The sequence below is a fragment of the Prunus dulcis genome, chromosome 1 (assembly GCF_902201215.1).
Source record: "Prunus dulcis chromosome 1, ALMONDv2, whole genome shotgun sequence".
Lineage (NCBI taxonomy): Eukaryota > Viridiplantae > Streptophyta > Magnoliopsida > Rosales > Rosaceae > Prunus > Prunus dulcis.
This window is the reverse complement of record NC_047650.1, coordinates 31,916,970-31,937,360: the sequence shown is the minus strand read 5'-3', so window position 1 is coordinate 31,937,360 and position 20,391 is coordinate 31,916,970. Positions and strand designations below refer to the sequence as shown.

Here is a 20,391-nt window from a genome sequence, read left to right as displayed (position 1 = left end):
ATTTTCATTTGATTAAAAAAAAATTCAAGTTTTAGCTGGCAAAGGATGAAAGTGTTTCATGATGAGAGAATATTCTAAATTCTAAGTTTCTCGGTTTCTAAGTTATTTCCATGATTGTGAAGCCTTTCTAAATTCTAGTTTTGAGTGTTGAAAATGAGAAAATTGAAGATAAATATTACTTTGAAAGGTTCAGCAGAAAAGAATTGAAGTTAATTCATTCAAGAGTTTGAAGTTTGAAGAGGAATTGAAGTCTAGTCATAGTAATAGTAGCAACTGACTCAGATGTGCTAATTAACTCATTATTGGTACGTCGGACTGTCATGGACTGGATTAAATCCTAGGACTGTCTTGGATTAACTCGGATTGGACTAAGCTGGATTAAGTACTGACCTACGTTTGGTGCTGTGTCGGACTAAGAAGTTGGATTGTAAAAATAATGAAGACCTATGTTTGGTGTTGTGTCGGACTAAAAAATAATTTTTTTAATAATTAATTTTAATTAATAAAATTCTATTATTTAATTTTAATTAAGGCTTTTTTGACATAAAAATAAATAAAAAGAAAACAAATAAATTTTAACATTTTTAACAGGCTTAAACTATCTTATCTCTTTTTTTTCTTTTTCTTTTTTCTTTTTCCCCTTTTCTTTCTTCCTTCCTCTTTTCCCCATTGACTTTTCTTCTTCCTTCCTTCTTGGCCCGTTCCTTTCTTCTTCTTCATTTTTTCCTTCTTCCTCCTTTCTTCTTCCTTCCCAAGCCTCCCTTTTTTTTTTTTTGCGTTCTTCCTTCCCAGGCCGTTCCTTCTTCCTATTCTTTCCTTTCTCTTTTCTTCTTACTTCCTTCCTTTTTATTCTCTCTTCATGCCTCACCCAAACTTTTAAGAGAGCCAGATTCACTTCTGGGTTTGTGGTGGTTGCAAACACCCACCCTCCTCTCTCTCCGGTTCCACTAATTAATAGTTGTGATGGTTTAATTTGGTGGTGATGGTTGTTGAACTGAGTATGTGGTGGCTAATTATGGGTGGTTTTGATGCTTTGTTTGACTAACTGGGGGGTGATGATGGTTTGATTGGGTCTGTGTTGCTGGTTATGGGTTTGATGGTGGTGGTCTGATGATCGTGGACTCATGGTGGTGGTGGTCAAGCTTGTGTGTTTGATGGTGGTATTTAGTCGGACTCGCATGTTCAAAATAGCACCATCGCTATTTTGAGAACCATATTTCGGGCTCGCTCTATTAGCCAAGCGAGTCCCATTTTTTTTTTCGCTTTGGACTATACAATCCCATTTAAATTAATCCCCTCCCTTACCAAACATAAGTTTCAAGGACTATTTAACATAGTCCAATCCAATGAGGCATAGTGAGGCATGCCAAACATGGATTCATTATAAAATGAAGGTCGAAATTGAGGAAGGTGGCAAAGGCGTGCTTTGACTTGTAACTAGAAAATTAAGTTACAAAAAGTAAGGAACTTTTCAGTTGCTGAGCTCACTTTGCCTGACTGTTCATAATCATTATATTTAAAGGATCCGGATCCTTTGCTTGGATGCTCTCTCCCATGATCTGCTTGACTTTTATTTTAAACACGTCAACTCATTTAAATATCATCCAATGACTATGAAAATAACACCAAATAAAAAAACATTTGAAGTAAAGCCAAATCTTCTCTTCCCCGAATCAGTTCTTCATCCTCGTTACAACTCTTTAAATATATTTCCACATTGCACCAACAATAAAAATATGGATTCCTCTGTAGGCTTATCTTTTTAGGTGCCCTTTGTGAAAATCCCACATCGAAAATCCACACTCCTATAAAGGTGTTTATAAAGAGAACATTATGATGGTTTGGTAAGTGTGGTTAACATTGGAGAGTTGGGCTAATAGGCTTGGCTATAGGCTCGGTTTTGATTAATAATAATTATATTATTCAAAGACCAAGGCCTTGGGGCTCTTGGGATCTGGGGAAATTTAATTAAGACACCAAACGAAAATAAGTAATTTATTGGAATCCTTTTTTCTTTTAAATATTTTTCTCCGATTTTTTGTTTATCGATAAGAGTAGTAGTATCAAAATATTATATAGTGACCTAACTTTTAAGTTGTAAAGAGGTCCTCTATATATATTTTTCAAAACAATATAGCCAGGCAGCTGTAATCGTTGTTCTGATTGTATAGCCGAACGGCTGTACTCGGTTTTTTGAATTTTTTCCTATAAATAGTATAGCCGCACGGCTATACTCCGTTTTTACATGGAAATAGTACAGCCGCACGGCTAAACACCGTTTTTCTTTTTCTTTTTTGTAAAAATAGCATAGCCGGGCCGCTATACTTATTTTGACACGTGGGCATAATCGCAAGGGGGTCCCGCTTTTTTACGTGTGCAAACCGTATAGCCGCACAGCTATACTCGATCTTTCGAATTTTTTTTTTTAAATAATATAGCCGTACGACTGTACTCATATTTTTTTATAAAAAAAGTTGATATAGATCCAAATTCTCATCTAGGAGTTGGGTTTAATCCTCGAATTTGGTGACTTTGATACAAGTCCTTTGACTTTTGTGCCACATAGGATTACATTCCTTTTTAAATATTGTATGATGTAATCTTTTGATTTTTATATTTTTAAATTTATTTTTTGTTCTAATATTGCCCATTATCTTTGATTACTTACCTTAATGAGATAATTAGCCAATATTATATTTCTTTCCTTATCCAATTTACCCTTGAGCACATAAAACATAAGAAATAATGAAGTTATTAACTGCAGCAAATTTTCATGGTGGTTTTATAATAAATTACTAAATTTATGGTAAGTAAAGCACCTAATTAGGAAGACTCTTTTTTTTCTTTTTTAAATGTTGTACATTGACATAAGAAAGAAATAATGGAGTGAGTTTAGTACTCAAAGGAAGCCAAATACTCGTTAAAATAGATGAGAAAATAATGGAGATTCAGAGTTGGGATTCATCCCAAGGCACAAATGACTGCTGAAGCATGGTCTAATATCCATTTGCTATGCAGTCATAGTATCGACTTTTTCTTCTTTTTCTTTTATTATTATTATTATTATTTTATGTTGAATATATGCTCAACATTGAATCAGGTTCAGTCATTTTGTTCTTTATAGTTGTTCTTTTAAGTATAGTATACCTGAGATATAGGTAATACATTTTTTTGATATATTTTTCTTCATATTATACTTATATCTAAATTATTTGGTAACATATTCTTTTAACCAAAAAATAAGTTATTAATTGACTTGTGTTTTTACATATAAGAGATATAGGTACCACACTTTTTGCCTTTTTGTTTATGAATCTAAGTTATAGGTAACATACGCTTTACCACTTATCTTTTTTATGCACCAGAGATATAGGTAGCATATACTGTCTGACTTATGTTTTTATGCACCTAAGTTATAGGTAATTTAATATTCTGCTTGTTTATTTTTCCACCTTACTTATAGGTAAGATGTTTTGTGGTTTGTTCAGCCTATGATGTAGATATATTATCCCATGGTATAGATATATTATCCTACTGTCCATCGCATAGGTATAATATATGGGTCTTACTTTTATTGATTAAATTGTATATATTAGGTAAATATTATCAAGGAAAGAATTCAAAATTCAATTACAAGGAAATTATGCATTAAATTTAAATTTTCAATATGTCTTTCTTATTTACCTCAAAGGGTAAAATCGACACAACAAAAAAAGTAAATAAAGTCAAAGGACCTACATCTAAAACTAAAAACGCATGGACTAAATCCAATACCAGCTAATCGTTTTGGACCTAGATCTAAGAACCCTTATTTTTTAAAATAAGAAAAAACTTTTCCCGACGAAATATTGTCAGCAGATGTCTGTGCCGACAAACTTTTGCAGGAAAACACCATCCTCGATTTTTCGCCGGCATAGTAATTAAATATGATCTTTGGCTTATTTTAATTATTATTTCTTTAGTGAATAATTTGTATTAAATATTTTAATTAACTTCATGAATTATATTATATAGTGACCTAACTTTTAAGTTGTAAAAAGTTCATCTATATGTTTTTCAAATAACTAGTATCGTCGGGCGGCTGTATTCGTTGTTATGATTATTTTTTTTTTGTAAAAATAGTATAGCCAATCGGCTGTACTCGGGTTTTTGAATTGTTTTTCTATAAATAGTATAGCCCACGGGTATACACCGTTTTTCTTTTTTCTTTTTTTTGTAAAAATAGCATAGTCGGGTGGCCGCACTCATTTTTTTTTATTTTTAAAATAAATAGTATAGCGGGGCGGCTATACTCGCTTTTTATTCCCTTTTTTTAATAAACAAGTGGGCGCATAATCGCAAAGGGATCCCCCTTTTTTTACTTGTATAAACCGTATAGCCGCACGGCTATACTCGGGTTTTCATATTTTTTTATATAAATAATATAGCCAGGCGGCTGTTCTCATTTTTTCTGATATTTTTTAAAATAAGAAAAAAAACCTCTCTCGGCGGAATATCGTCGTCAGAGGTCTATGCCGACAAACTTTTGCCGGATTACACATCTCCCGACGAAAGCAACCTCTGTCAATCCAAATTTCGTCGTCTGAAAAAGACTATCTTTGGCTTATTTTAATTATTATTTCTTTATTGAATAATTAGTATTAAATATTTTAATTAACTTCATGAATTATATTACTCAATCAATAGTAATTAAGAAACCCAAACGAAAATAAGTAATTTACTGAGATCCTTTTCTTTTTTTTAATAAATATTTCTCCCCAATTTTTCATTTATCGATAAGAGTAGTATCAAAATATTATATAGTGACCTAACTTTTAAGTTATAAAGAGGTCCTCTATATGTTTTTTTTTAAAATAGTATAGCCAGGCGGCTGTACTCGGTTGTTTGATTTTTTTTTCTTTAAATAGTATAGCCGGCTATACTCCGTTTTTACTTGTATAAAGAGACAGCGGCAGGGCTATACATCGTTTTTTTTGTAAAAATAGTGTAGCCGGGCGGCTGTACTCGATTTTTTATTTTTATTTTTGTTTTCCATAAATAGTCTAGTCGGGCGGCTGTACTCGCTTTTTACTAATTTTTTTTAATAAATAGTATAGCCGATCAGCTATACGTATTTTGACACATGGATGCCTAATCACAAAGGGTCCCCCTTTTTTACGTGTATAAACCTTATAGCCGCACGGTTGTACTCGGTTTTTTAGATTTTTTTATTTAAAAACTATAGCCGGCCGGCTGTACTCATTTTTTTGGTTATTTTTTAAAATAAGCAAAAACCTCTCCCAACGAAATATTGTCGACAGAGGTCTATGACGGTAAACTTTTGTCAGATTACACATCTCCCGACGAAAGTAACCTCTGTGCTTTCAAAGTTGTCTCAGATTACCATATATTCTTTGAAACGTCTCAAAATACCACCTATACTTTTAATATATTTCTCACATTACTTATTCCATCAGTATTAAGAGACGTTCTGTTACATGATGGGTTTATTGAGTAATTTGGGGTCTATGCTAGTGGTGAGTGGAGATTTTTGGGAGAGAAATCTTCCGGAGGCTGTTGTGATGAGTGGGTGAGGCTTGGTTATAGGTTCAAAGGTTGAGAGGATGAAGAGGAAGAGGGTGACGAAGACCAAAAGGGCACATATGGAAATTGTGGATTGGCCTTTAGATAGAAGGAGATTATTGGAATTTGCTTGTCTAAAAATTGTGCATGTTTTTTATGAAGAAGAAGAAGAAAAAAAAAAAAAGAAGAAGAAGAGGAAGAAGATGGGGAAAGGACGATGAAGAAGAGAAAAGCTTGTTACTTTTGTCAACAATAGATGTGTCTTTGTCTTCTGGAAAGAAGACTAGAAGCAAACTCATACCCCAAGAAGTGAGGGTCACATCACATAACGGAACGTCTCTTAATACTGACGGAATAGGTAACGTGAGACAGTTATTAAAAGTGTATGTGATATTTTGAGATATTTCAAAGAACATGTGGTAATCTGAGACAACTTTGAAAGCACGAGGGGCATGTACATAAATAAGCCTTTTTCAAATAAGAAAAAACCTCTCCCGACGAAATATCATTGGAAGAGGTCTATGCCGGCAAACTTTTGCCATATTACACATCTCCCGACAAAAGTAACCTCTGCCGACGAAATTTATTCCGAAAAAGACTATCCTCTATTTTTCGCCAGTATAGACATGTGCCGACGAAATTTCATCGGAACAGATTTTATAAAAAAATAATAATAACAAATATAAATTTAGTATGTTTAGGTTAATTAATTTTTAAAATTTTTATTTTTAGTAATTAAATATGATCTTTATCTTATTTTAATTATTATTTCTTTAGTGAATAATTAGTATTAAATATTTTAATTAACTTCATGAATTATATTATTCAATCAATAGTAATTAAGACACCCAAACGAAAATAAGTAATTTACTGGGATCCTTTTTTTCTTTTAAATACTTTTCCCCGATTTTTCATTTATCGATAAGAGTAGTATCAAAATATTATATAGTGACCTAACTTTTAAGTTGTAAAGAGGTCCTCTATATATTTTTTTAAAAAAAATAGTATAGCCGCGCGGCTGTAATTGTTGTTCTGATTTTTTCTGTAAAAATAGTATAGTGGGGCGGCTGTACTCGGTTTGTTAAAATTTTTTTCTATAAATAGTATAGCCGAACGGCTATACACTTTTTTTTTTTTTTTTTGTAAAAGTCATATAGTCAGTCGGTTGTACTATGTTTTTATTTTATTTTTTATTTTTATAAATAGTATAGTCGGGTGGATGTACTCATGTTTTCCTGATATTTTTTAAAATAAGAAAAAACCTGTCCCAACGAAATATCGTCTGCTGAGGTCTGGCAAACTTTTGTCCGACGGCTATACTCGCTTTTCACTAATATTTTTTTTTTTATAAATAGTATAGTCAGGCGACTATACTTATTTTGACACGTAGGCACCTTACGTGTATAAAAAGTAGAGCCGCCCGGCTATACTCGATTTTTCTGATTTTTCTGATTTTTTTTAATAAATAATTTAGCTAGGCGGCTATACTCATTTTTTCCTGATATTTTTTAAAATAAGAAAAGATATTTCGTCGGCAGATGTATATGCCGGCAAACTTTTGCCGGATTACACATCTCCCGAAGAAAGTAACCTCTGCCGGCGAAATTTCGTCGGGAAAAAAGTATCCCCTATTTTTTGCCGGCATAGACCTGTGCCGACAAAATTTCGTTGAAACATATATATCTATATATTTTTTAAATAATAATAAATATAAACTTAATATGTTTAGGTTAATTAATTTTTTAAAATTTTATTTTTAGTAATTAAATATAATCTTTGGCTTATTTTAATTATTATTTCTTTAGTGAATAATTAGTATTAAATATTTTAATTAACTTCATGAATTATATTACTCAATCAATAGTAATTCAATTTTTATATTTATACAGTATCGGCGGCGACTATACTCTTTAAATATATTTCCACATTGCACCAACAATAAAAATATGAATTTCTCTATAAGCTTATCTTTTGAGGTGCCCTTTGTGAAAATCCTACATTGAAAATCCCCACTCCTATAAAGGTGTTTTTAAATAAAGCACTATAATGGTTTGGTAAGTGTGGTTAACATTGGAGAGTTGGGCTAATGGGCTTGACTATAGGCTCGGCTTTGATTAATAATAATATTAATCAAAGACCAGGGCCTTGGGCCTTGGGATCTAGGGAAATTTAATTAAGACACCCAAACGAAAATAAATAATTTACTGGGATCCTTTTTTTCTTTTAAATATTTTTCCTCGATTTTTCGTTTATCGATAAGAGTAGTTTAAGACACCTAGAGTAATTACCCGTATAAAGAATTTAGCACTTTCACGTTTAATTGTATACATGTACGAACGTATTTTTCATGTTTAATACACGTATTTTTAACAAAAGTTTCAATAAGGCACAAAATTAACGTATTATACAAATAATTCTCACATATTATTGAATAAAAATAATATATATTAAAATATTATATAGTGACCTAACTTTTAAGTTGTAAAGAGGTCATGTATAAATATATATATATATATTTTTTTTAAAGTATTGCCGGGCTGCTGTAATCGATTTTTCTGATTTTTTTTTTTTCCTATAAATAGTATAGCTGCACTGCTATACTCGCCTTTTACTATTTTTTTTAAATTATAAATAGTATAGCCTGGCGGCTATTCTTATTTTGACACTTGGCGCCTAATCGCAAGGGGTCCTTTTTTACATGTAAAAAAGTATAGCCACACGGCTATACTCTATTTTTTAGATTTTATTTTTAAAAATAATATAGCCGGCAGGCTGTACTCATTTTTCCCTTATATTTTTTTAAATAAGAAAAAAAACTTTTGCCGACGGCATATCGTATAGTCGCGCAGCTATACTATTTAAATATATTTCCACATTGCACCAACAATAAAAATATGGATTTCTCTGTAGGATTATCTTTTGAGGTGCCCTTTGTGAAAATCACACATCGAAAATCCACACTCCTATGAAAGTGTTTATAAACAACGTACTATGATGATTTGGTAAATGTAGTTAACATTAGAGAGTTGGGTTAATGGGCTTGGCTATAGACTCGGCTTTGATTAATAATAATCATATTAATCAAAGAACAGGCCTTGGCCTTGTGGCTCTTAGAATCTAGGGAAATTTAATTAAGAAACTGATACGGATTCGGATTGCTGCAAGTACACGTGTCGGCCTCTAGCCCCAAATTGACAGAAAACCCAGCAATCCCTCTACGAGACCCATCCACATTTTGCTTAAGAACCCCAATATCAGGAGGAGTCCAGGCTAACATAATCTGAACCTTACCAATTCCAGCATGAATATTAGTAGTAGCCTTTACCCAATGTTTAGCCGCATACATGATCAATTCACGAGAGTTAAAAGGCAAGGCTACTTCATCATTAAAGATAAAATCATTCCCCCACTTCCAAATGTACAGAGGAAGAGTAAGAGCGGGACAGAGAGAGGTCTGGTGGGCTCTTTTTTTTTCTTTTTTTTTTTGGTTGTTGTCAAAAGTCTTATTTACCCCCACAAATATAGCATGTGCTGCTCACATGATTAAATTTAACAAAAAATGTAACGATATGACCAATTCCTCAATTAATAAAGAGTTGGTGGACCATTTGAACGAATAATCTAGTTAAGGGACCAACATGCAACTCAAGTATAAATTTGAAGACCATTTGAGTAAATAACTCTAACAATGACGATTTTAACTAATTGTATCAATATCTCCAGTCTTGTGTTCGAATCTCCTGCACCTGAAATTCTATGTTCGAATCCCTACATTGACCCTCCATTTGGATGAGAAAAAATAACTAGGAATTTAGCTAAAAGTTGGGAATGTAAAAAGAGAAATTGAGAATTTCGTTAGTTGGCAACTTAAACATTGAATTTATTAAATAACACGAGGAAAAAATCGTGGAAATTGGGGCATTAAATTCTTGAATTTAATTTCAACCAAAATATGGGTCATTTCACAATTTTCATAGTGCCATTTACAAAATTTTGTCATTTACAAAATTCGACATACATAAATCCAAACACTGAAATCTTCAATTGCCGGAAATTGAAATTATGGTAATCTAAATTCCGTCATTTTAAAATTTTATATAATTTTCAATTCCTGTTGTTACTTGTGAGAGAATCGCTTGTATCAAGGAAAAAAAAAACTCGTCTTTAAAATTAAAGTTAACTCCAACTTACATTAATTTACCTCCAACCATATAAACTATGGAGGACATAATCAACAAAATACAGATAAGCCACCTAAAATCATGGATGACTATATCATACTTTATCATACATACAAATTACAATTAAAATTTTGATTATTATATATTAATGGTTTCTTGAGCTCCTAGCCTTGATCAGGAGTTGTAGGTATTTCTGGGTTCTGGTAAACAGCAACAGAAACAGGTGTTCCTTGTTCACTGAAGAAAGGTGATGCTGGACCTGTGTGGTTTGAGAGGCTTAAGGGACTTGATTGGCCAATGCTGGAGGAGACTGGTGAGGCCTCCACAACATGACCCGAATTCTTGTTTCTAAACGTGTGGGAGGAGAGGTCTCTTTGGAGAAAGATGCTAAGCATGACACCAATTCTTTTCCGTACAGAGGTGCCTCTTGTCATTAGGATGTGTCTGTGCATAAAAAGGAAAGTGGCTACAGATATCATAAGAGCTGAGGATGAAGCCACCCCAGCAATGAGTAAGAGGCCCCAGAAGCTATTCAGGCCAAGACTTTTGGAATCAGAGAATGGTGATTTTGTATTTTCACAAGTGGCTTGTTTTCCAAACCATTTGTTTTCAATCTCCTTCATCTCGTCTCCATCGGTCATGTTCAGAATTGCCCTTGAAACATCAGGTACAAGAGCCGAACCTTTCGGCAAGACCTATATATACACACAGAAGAAGTTCTTATGTTGTCAGACCGTGAATCAATATGATTGAAAGTGGTAAAAATGTGTGCTTTTGATTTATAGACTCATGATTGTGGTTGTGGTTGTGTGTGTGAGAAGGAGAGGTAGCTCTTACAAAGGCAAAGCCATTAGTCTTAAATATTGGTCCAATGATGGTGTATTTGGAGCAATACTTTGCAATAAAAAGCCTCAAGTTTGGGGTTTCATCAACAGCAGCAGCAATGCCACCTTTTGCACTCCCTTTTGTCAAAAGGTCATCACATTCTTCTGGAGATTGATAAGCCTTAATCTTCAAATCATCAAAACCTTGTTTCAACAAAAGTTGGTAGACGAAAGAGCCCTTCGGGTAGCCCACACTCTCCTTGTTCTTTAGAAGCTGGTTTAAATCGGTAAAAGTTGGCTGGAGCTCTTGGATTGTTAAGAGTGAAGTCAGACTAGCTGTGTAACTTTGAGTGAGTATGAGCACAACAAATACCCATACTGTCACCACAAATCTAGCCAAGTTGCTAACCACTGCCTCCCCTGTAAATTAATTGAAGTAAAAAAAAAAAAAGATGAATGATAAAACAAACAATTGGTAATTCAACATGTGCTTCTTAATAAGGGTACTATACTATTACTTACTGTGTGCAAAAACCATGGTTGAGAAGGAGAACCACAAGCCTGTTCCGACTTGATTCGAGAGAGGGCCACGAAAATCTTCATTGATGCGATGTTCAAGAACCCAAATCACAAAACCAATGAAGATGAAAAAGCAAGAACTTGTAAGCCAGAGGTCCCATGTCAAAGGCTTCAAGAAAACCCATGCATTCTGGCTCTTGCTATCTTTTGTTGAAACTACCATTACTACCCCTGATTCCGTGTATGGCAAGGTAAAGTCCACATACAAGGACCTGTTCTCTCTGATTGTTGTGGCTGCGGCCAAAGCATCAAAGTTCTGTCAACAAATATTAAAGATGTCAACATTTCAATTTTGATCAGAAAATTAGGAATCGAACCGGGTTGTTTTCATTTCGAATTTCAATCTTGAAAAAATTAAATGAGGCTGAAATGATTTTACCCCAAGATAAACTTGATCCACCAACTGATTGTAAGTGCCAGCACTTGTACCATCAGGCTTTGCAAAGGGAATGAAGTCATAAGTTACAGCATATGGTAATTTTTCCATGACAGCATTGAAGATGTCAATGCAGTAGCCAGAAACAAGTGTTTTGTTGGTACTAGGATCACGTACCACCTTAACAAACTCAGGAGAGCCAATCTTCACAGGAACTCCCACTCTCAACTTTTTTTCGTTTGTAGGGATCTCCCATCCCTTGGGAACTGAGGTGGAATCTCCTGGCCATATGATGGGTCCCATGTTGGATTTTGAAGTTGAATATGTTCTGTTCGTGTTTGTTGAGTTCATGGAATTTTTCAAAAGTCCACTCTCTGGTGTCCAGAACCCAATTTCTCTTGCCCCATTGCCATTCACATTGACTATTTCAAAGACTGGAGATTGTAGTTGCCCATTGACAAAACTGAAGTCTCCTGCAAGGCCTTTAAACTTGGTGTTTGATAAGGATTGGAAAAGTTTCGGGCCGTTTTCAGATACCCCGAAAGTCAGAAGATCAGTTGATGAGTTGATGGAAGCATTTGTGTTTCGGAAGCTAGAGATTCTGCCAGTACCAGTCCCATCATTCTCAACTGCCATGGCTAATGCGAAAGCAGCATCATAAGCCCAGAGAGCAAAAACATCCAATTCTACATCAATGATGGTTGGATTTTGCTGTTGGAATTGCGTTTTCCATCGAACTCTAAAATCGATAAGCTCTTCTGTTTTCGGCACACTAGTCCTTACACCCAATACACCTTGCATTGACTTGATGACTGAAGCATCAGTCGAACTTACAAGATTGGTTAATCCATTGGTCATGATCCAAACATAGCCTTCTTTCATCATTCCAATCTCTTGTGCCTTGGCAAAAAGCCTAGCCCCAAGAGACTGCGACATGTGCACAATGAAGACCCTAGTTTGCATAGTCATTAACTTGTAAAGCGCTGCTGCAAGTTGGTCGTCAGTGGCCATTGGAGGTATGGCACAACGGTAGGGGACACGAGCTTGAACGTCATGCAAAGCATCGACCAAGGATGGTAAAACTCCCTCACCAAACTCGTTGTCTACATAGATGGGCACAGCTCTTCTCCACCCAAAGGCTTGAACAATAGCACTTATGGCTTTGACTTGAGAGGAATCATTCTGTGCAGCTCGGAAAAAGTATGAACTCCGAATGGAAGTGAGGGAAGGACTCGTTGCAGAAAATGAGATTATGGGAACCTTGGCTTTGTCTCCAAGATCAATTACAAAGTTGGCTTGCATTGATGATGTAGGTCCTATGATTGCTTGCACTTGAACATTCTTGATCAGGTCTAAAGCTGTGTTTCAATAGAAAACAGAAACAAAAGGCAGAGGAAATTATTAGAATCACCTCTTTCTCAGTAGAAAACAGAAGAAAAGGCAGAGAAAGATCAAATGAAACCCAAAAGGAGAAAAAGAGAGAGACACCTGCAGCAGCTGCATCTACAACATCTTCTCTAGGGTCCCTGATGCTCAAGGCAAGCCTAGTTGTGGAGGAACCATGGGAGGCATAGAAATCTGAGAGGGCCATTTTGAGGCAGCTCAACCAAACTTTTCCGGTTAGTGAATCGAGGTCATCAAGAACCACGCCAACATTCACTGGGATTACTGTTCTGTTGTGTCCCACGACCAAGGAAAACTTAATGCTTAAAGAAAGAAGGAAGAAGAAAGAACCAAAGAGGTTGGTTGGTTTTCTCTTCTTCATGTTTGTACCTGTTTTGCAAGCTTCGATAATGTCATTCATTTGGAAGAAATTTTTATATGGTATGGTAGGATGGGTGACCGGATTCCTTGCTCGAAATCTCTGATTCTAACAGACGCAAAATCTTGGTATAAATATTTACATGATTGATTGTTTCAAACATTTTCTTATTATTCTCGATGCTCAAAAAGTTATAGTTTGTCAAGTTTGTCAACAGGCTAAACGAACTCAATCCTCTGCATGTTCTGTTTACCTTGACCCAATCAAAGTACAAATTGAAATACAATACCCAAGTCAGAGAGATGTGGTATAAAATACTCCATTCAAGCATCTAGTAGCATCAAACTGAAGCTGACATATCGCTTAAACTATGAAGCCAGTTGGCCTGGCTCCTCTTGTAACATGAAGATCCCCCATACCCCATACTTCTTGGGTCAAGAACCAAGTGGGAGGGTATATGATGATGTTAACTTTGGCTTCAATCAAGTATTTGCCGTAACGGTCGCAATTGTTTTTCTTTCTTTCTTTTTTCGACCAACCAATCCCGAAACTTGTCCAATTTTTTTAATTTTGGTCAATGTTTTATAGTGCACTGCTTTATTGTTCTATTCTGTAAGTTTTCTTTCCAACTTTCTAGCTTTGTTCCGTGGTCTTCACAGTTTGAGAGACAGCGAATCAATTTATTTATTTATTTTAATGCAAGCATTATTTTGCATATTTGGAGTAAGTCTTCCCCAACTAATTAGGAACGTGGGTACAAAATCTGGTCAAATTAATTACCAAGTGTTCCCCAGCAAGAGAACTTTCTAGAAGACAATTACTAAACTAATCACCAAGTAGCCATTCAGTTTCTTCAAGTAGCACATGTGGCAATCAAATAATCAGATATGCAGTCCTTTTACTGTCTAATTCCATCGATGTACAACTTAACTACTTCATATCAAGAAATATACCTTCAGTCTGAAAAAATTGAAAGTGCATACATAAAAGCAGAAGAAAGAGTGATTGAGCATCACCTAGTCATCTAGCACCATTGCTATTAGTTATAACCCCACACAAGCTGAAAATGGAATAACAGAAATACAATTCAAATCATTCTTCTCTTGATGCAGGATCCAACCCAGTTGAAGGGCTGTCAGCGAAATATTCTTGGTGCTTCACATTAACACCATACTGCTCAATTAAGAATAACAAGAGAAGCATATTAATTCGGCGAAAGTTAACATAAGAAGAATAAGTAAAAACAAAACCAGCTTGACATTGCACATAAATTATAGGTGGATTCCAGAGAATCTCCATTAGTGACCAGGCCATTCAGCAAACATTTGGTTAGTCCAAAACTGACCAGAACCTTTATCAATATTAGATAATTCCATTGATTCCAGACTTATGCAAACATACGACTCAAATAACTAAAATCTTGGTTACCTCACGCAACGCCCTTGAAAGGTCTTCCATCGTCAATATTAGGCGCTTATCCTGTTTCAAAATCAAAGTTAAGTTAAAACTAGCCATAATTAGGCAGAATATAAAACACATCTCACCGGGAAAACTATTAGAGTACCTTTTGTTGTTTGTCCCTTTTGTCTTTGACTACAGAAGCTTGCCTTGCTTTGCATTGCCTGTTAAGAGGCATGAGCATGTAAATATCTTTTCCACTAGTAATAGCTTAGACACTGGCTAACTACAAGTGCAACAACCAAGTTGTGTAGCTAAATAATTTTGGACCAACAACAGAACCAGCGTAGTTGCATATTTCTCGTCTAACATTTGAGAGATCAAAAATTTAATAGTCTTCAATTATATATCCTAACTCAGGAAAAAAAAATTGGTCTTTACACATGTGCCTCCCTGTGACCTTGTGTCATGAGCCAAGAGGAGAAGAGTTAGTGGCTTACTGAAGAGCATCAGTTGCAACCTCAGAAACAAACTTTTGCGTGGCAACAGCTACCAGCCTAATTCTGCAAATAGAGTTTTTTTTTAAAAAAAAAAAAAAAAAATCAATTCAACATACTTATATGCAGAAAAATACATCCAATTCATATTTCAAAAATATAAATAAATTTAGCAGCATTTGGCCACTGTCGGCTCAAAAGAAAGTTACACCAAAAGCTCCTCTACATCAATGATTGTAATCTAAGTCAAAAGGCATAAAATTTTAAGCATCAAACAGAAAACAGTAACTTCTTCTTAACATCCATTTAGCACAAATCTCAAACAGCTAATGGGAATGAAAGCCAGAAAGCAAAAGAGAAGATAGATATCCAAAATGAAAGAAGGAAAAGATCCCAGATAAAAAAAAAAAGAGCGAGTACTACCATACGCGTAACAGACTCTGCCTACGCCTAAATGCCTGTCCTTCACAAGCCCATACAACTTTACCCAGACTAGTCAAACCTTGATTAGCAAGTTTCGTGTACTTGAACAATCAATAAACAAAAAGGGATATTCAATTTTCTATTTCACTGCCACAGCAACTTAACCAACAAATAGTGACAAATTTCAAGCTCTAGGTATATGCTCGCTCCGAAAATGGTTGAAGATGAATTGATATAAACTAAACAAATCAAAAGGCTGGCCCTTCTCTGCAGCAGGAAAATAAGTAAAATCTTGGCTAAGCCTAACCCTAACAGATACTGATGGCTCAGCTTATCTCATCGTCAAATCTTCCCGAAAAATTGGAAATTAAAAACAAAATTAACTTAACAGAAAAAAAGAAGAAGTACCTACAATCGAACGTCGGGGCATTGAAAGCCGCTTTTGGCCAAGTAGTGCTCCACAAGCTCGTCTGGTATCTGAAAAAGAAAAATCACGATTTGGATTTGATTTGATATGATCGGAATTTGAATGAAATGAAATTGATGGAATTAAGTATTACAGTGGGGGTATAGTCCATTAAGGAAGCAAGAAATTCGGTGAGGGCCGCGTCGTCATCGTGCCTGCTGCCTTCGCTCGATTGCTGGTTCTGGTTCTGGTTTTGGTTATGGTTCATCTTCTCTCTCTCAGAAATACGATATTGGTTTGAGACCTCGCGCTGTGCTTTGCAAATTTATCGACTTAATTTTTGCCCTTGAAGTATTTTTATTTATTTTCACCCGGGTCGGGTTTTATCTTTTTCCGAATCCATTTAGGCCCATTATTGTTTTGGGCCTACAACCAATGGCCCAAATGGCTATTAAGCACTAAAACCTGCAAGCAACTCTTTGAAAGAACACAACTGCCATTTTAATCCCAGGCTGCAAGGGACCAAGATATACATTGAAACATCAAGTGATGAAAAAGTCTGTGTCATCCTCTTAGAGTCAAACTTTTAACAGAACAACTTGGGAAGAATTATTGAACTATAGTGAATCTGTAGTTTTAACAAATTTATTAATGATTGCATGAGAAAGGTGGGGGGAAAAAACGGATACAATGTTCATGAGAAAGAAACTTTGATAGCTTTACATCACACTCTCTGTTGAAAGAACAAAACAAAAAACGGAAGGGATTTAACGCGTCTACTTCGACTTCTGGTTGTAACGCTGAATTCCGTAGACATCTACAATCCCAGGAGGGAAGACAGGATCAGTAGCTGCTCTAACAGCAACGTTTGCCACTGCTGTAACATTCACTGGAGGAGTAAAGAGAGGCCCAACAAGTGGCAGCTGGTTCAGAGGTCTTGTGTGTTGGAACAACTGCCAGTAAATTCAATATAAATTAGTTGATATAACTTTCTCTCTCAAAAAGAAATGAATGTGAATCAGTTTATAACATGAGGTTTCTTAACCTGAGAGTATCTCTGTTCAAGAAAAAAAGGGACAAAAAACCCTTGTTTGGGCCTAGTAGAAATCGGCTGAGAGAGATGATTACGATAAGTTTCTGGATATTTTATATCAAGTTCCCCTTTGCGTTAAAATCTTGCTAACTCAAGTTTCAGGTGAATTATAAGTGGGGAACTACATGTGGAATATATGAAGAACTATCACTTTACCATCTCCAGTGGAGAACCAATTACTCCGAGAGGTAACTTTACGCTCCCAACGCTTCGAGTCCCATAAATAAATCCAGGCCTCAAAATCACTCCTGATAAACGCAAGTAAAATTTCATGTAATAGAAGATTCCATTATTATACAAAACATAAACGGTCCCTATGACTAATACTCTAGTCACCCGTTATTGGTTTCAAGAATTTAGTAAACTAATGTTTTTAAGAAGATATTGATTAAAATTAAAGGGGCAAAATATGTAACAAATTGTTAAATTTCCAGGCAAGTTTATTAATCTCTCAGATCTTAGCCATTTATCTGATAAATGAACAGCTAGGTATAAGATGTTCATCTGACAGAGTAAGAAAGCTCACCTCCATAAGGGAATTTGGTTAGTAGCTCTGTTTCTGCAGCTCTCTAGATTGAACAAGATGCAGCAAAGGAATTTGTGTCAGATAGCATTAAAAACATTAAAAATTGTTCCCAGCAAAAATACTAGAGCATGGTGAAATGGGTACAAGTAAAAGACAAACATTTATTAAGAAAAGAGTCCCAGCATTAAAATGTGTCGTACAAGTAAACTTAAACAAAGCAAATTCAGTATGGTACCTTCCCCTCATAATATCCTCGCAGTAAGTAATTTACCACACCAAAATCAGCAGCAGAGACATACACAAATCGTTTCACACCTGCAGGATCAACAGCAATAGTTTAATAGAGGTACTAAGGAAATTGCCAATAGAAAAATGAAATTTGAAACATATATGAATATATACCTTGTTCAGAAGCAGCTCTAATTGCATTTATATTAGCAGTCCCATTAATCTTATACATGTAAGAATTGGAGCCAAACCCACCAACACAGGATATCTAGGACAAGAAAACTCATTAGGAAGACAAATCAAACATATCACCCAGGAAAGAAAGCTAAGTGGCAGGATAAGTAAGAGAGAGTTTCATTCTATAATCTATACAATAAGCACATTTTGAACTACAAATGCAAGGGGGGAAACAATACATTACATGGATAGAGAAAGTGTCAGTGTGTGCATGTGTCTTTGCTACGTATTGGCTAATGACAGTCAAGTAAAACAGAGCATGAAGAGAATGCATACAACAGACGTGACACCATCGAGAGCATCCTTCAATGACTCAGGTGATAGAAGGTTTCCTGGAAAGGGAAATTTTTTTTAAGAAACTGCTACCTGAAAAAGAGTGAGGTCATCAAGAAAAGACTACGCAAGAAAGCAAACCTTTATGCCAGGTCACATTGCTGGCCCATGGATCATGTAATGATGACCTACCAGACCTGAGAAGGAAAATAAGAAAGCATTAGGAATAAGATGGTAATCAATCAAACAGAATAATCAAATATATGGAGATGGAAGTGTAGTATTTTCCTCTTAGTAAAGAGGCAGCTACAGAATTATTATTCCCTTCTGATAGAGAAAGCATTCAGATCGGCTACAAGCCTAAACTGATCAACGCTGATGAATAATTCCTAAGCATCAATAGGTGAAGCAACTTAACAATTATATAGAGAAAAGTCATACCTGCTAAGGCTGGCAACAGACAATCCACGATCTAATGCCTCTCTACAAACATGTGAGCCAACAAATCCATTTCCACCCAACACAAGCAACTGAATTAAGAATCATACAAGTTAAAGAAAATATAATGGCTCAGAGATGGATAAAACGAAAATATAGACGGAATAACAGTTCGATAGTCTTCACAACAAGATAGTACCTTCTCTGTTGGAGGAGGGGGAATGTTTACAGTCTCTGCTTCCCCAACTTTGAAGGGTTCATCAACCTTACTAGAGTCTGTTGAGAGATACCTCCCTTTCCTGGGTGCATCCATTATACTGAATTTACAGAAATGAGATATTTGAAAATCACAATACAGGAAATAATCATTGTTAGAATCCTACTAGATTCTGGAAACAAAAACATTCCAGAAAAAAATAAACATTAAAAAAATATCAAGGAATAATTAGCTTGTCAATTTCCACCCACAAATTCAACAATGCAGGAGAACCCGTGGCAGTAAATAATACGAAAACAGTAAAGCGTATCCATGACCCAGCTAATTGTCAAACGAACCCAAAAACTGAATTTAAAAATGAAACTTAATACTCTAATATCCCAATCAATCTGTTTAGGGTTTTCCATTATTTTCCCACTCTCTCTCGACAGCCAAACATGGCATTACTATTCGCGAAACAAAACATCAATACCCAAAAGAATCGCATTTCAAAGACCAAAATAGAATACAGAAGAAACTGAGTATGGATTCAAAGCAAAAAGAAATAGAAATCAAAATATACAAGAGCCTGGGAAGTGATGATCTTGAATGGATCAACCGCGACACGACCGTCCTCATTTTGAAATTCGTTTTCCAGAGTCTCTCTCGCTTTTTCTAGGGTTTCTTCAAGTTCAGTTTCTGGGAGAATGCCTGGAGCACAAGTAATCGGATAGTCCAGCTCCTTCTTGCAGAGGGCGGGTTTGATTTAGAGAGAGTGAGAGCTTAAGAGAAACAGAACACATGGCGCGTAATGGTGGAGACAAGTGGTTCGTTGAAGGCCTAGGGAAACTGTAAAGGGACAAGGCTAGCGTGTTAATCAAGCACACCGCAAACGCTGTGTTTCACGTTTCATAAATGACGTGGCGCTTTTTTATTTGACAAAATAACAATAGTTCTTTGGTGTCCTTGCATTCGAAATCGATCCTCATTTTCGTATGTTTGAGTAATTTAGAATAGGCTTATTTATTGTAATGTCCCCTAAAACTATGATCAAGTCTCACTTTGCCTCCTATAAGTTAAAATGAACCACTTTGTCACCAAAGTTTAATGTCCCATATTGCCTAATACCGTCAAGTTCATAAAAAAATTTGTTAATTTTGATGGCGTGATAGAAGTATATTTATAATTTCATAACATGTGGATCATTTATCCACCAATATAAGTGACATGGCAAAGAAATTTTTTTTTTTTTCTTCTTCTGATTTGTGAAATTGTACTGTAATTTTGATTTTCAAGTTTAATATACTCATTGTTGAAATTTAAGGAACTTTAACTCCATTAAAATTTTCGACCAAATTAGGAGATGTGAAGTGTCTTCAACATATGTCCCTT

General features: G+C 35.3%; 3 protein-coding genes across 4 annotated transcripts; all 3 read right to left on the bottom strand.

Annotated features, from left to right (window-relative positions):
- Positions 1–9,907: 9,907 nt before the first annotated feature.
- LOC117618168 (glutamate receptor 2.7-like) lies at positions 9,908–13,287 on the bottom strand. Its single transcript, XM_034347778.1, has 5 exons — positions 13,011–13,287; positions 11,526–12,880; positions 11,090–11,402; positions 10,581–10,987; positions 9,908–10,438 (listed from the first exon to the last, which is right to left on the bottom strand). Exons 1-5 carry the CDS (start codon positions 13,285–13,287, stop codon positions 9,908–9,910), a joined length of 2,883 nt encoding a protein of 960 aa, XP_034203669.1.
- Positions 13,288–14,106: 819 nt separating this feature from the next.
- On the bottom strand, positions 14,107–16,348 carry LOC117612179 (transcription initiation factor TFIID subunit 10). Its single transcript, XM_034340938.1, has 6 exons — positions 16,163–16,348; positions 16,015–16,079; positions 15,183–15,245; positions 14,849–14,906; positions 14,713–14,763; positions 14,107–14,457 (listed from the first exon to the last, which is right to left on the bottom strand). Exons 1-6 carry the CDS (start codon positions 16,274–16,276, stop codon positions 14,377–14,379), a joined length of 432 nt encoding a protein of 143 aa, XP_034196829.1. The 5' UTR covers positions 16,277–16,348; the 3' UTR covers positions 14,107–14,376.
- A 269-nt stretch (positions 16,349–16,617) lies between these two features.
- Positions 16,618–19,818, bottom strand: LOC117612164 (uncharacterized protein At1g32220, chloroplastic). 2 transcript variants are annotated; one of them, XM_034340921.1, is made up of 10 exons: positions 19,583–19,818; positions 19,003–19,120; positions 18,807–18,895; positions 18,507–18,562; positions 18,369–18,424; positions 18,030–18,123; positions 17,863–17,942; positions 17,628–17,670; positions 17,258–17,349; positions 16,618–16,961 (listed from the first exon to the last, which is right to left on the bottom strand). In XM_034340921.1, the coding sequence occupies exons 1-10, from the start codon at positions 19,636–19,638 to the stop codon at positions 16,785–16,787; spliced, it is 861 nt and encodes a 286-aa protein (XP_034196812.1). In that variant the 5' UTR covers positions 19,639–19,818; the 3' UTR covers positions 16,618–16,784. The 2 variants fall into 2 exon arrangements, with proteins under 2 accessions (XP_034196812.1, XP_034196818.1); XM_034340927.1 differs by lacking the exon at positions 17,258–17,349 and having other exon boundaries at positions 19,583–19,808.
- Positions 19,819–20,391: the final 573 nt, after the last annotated feature.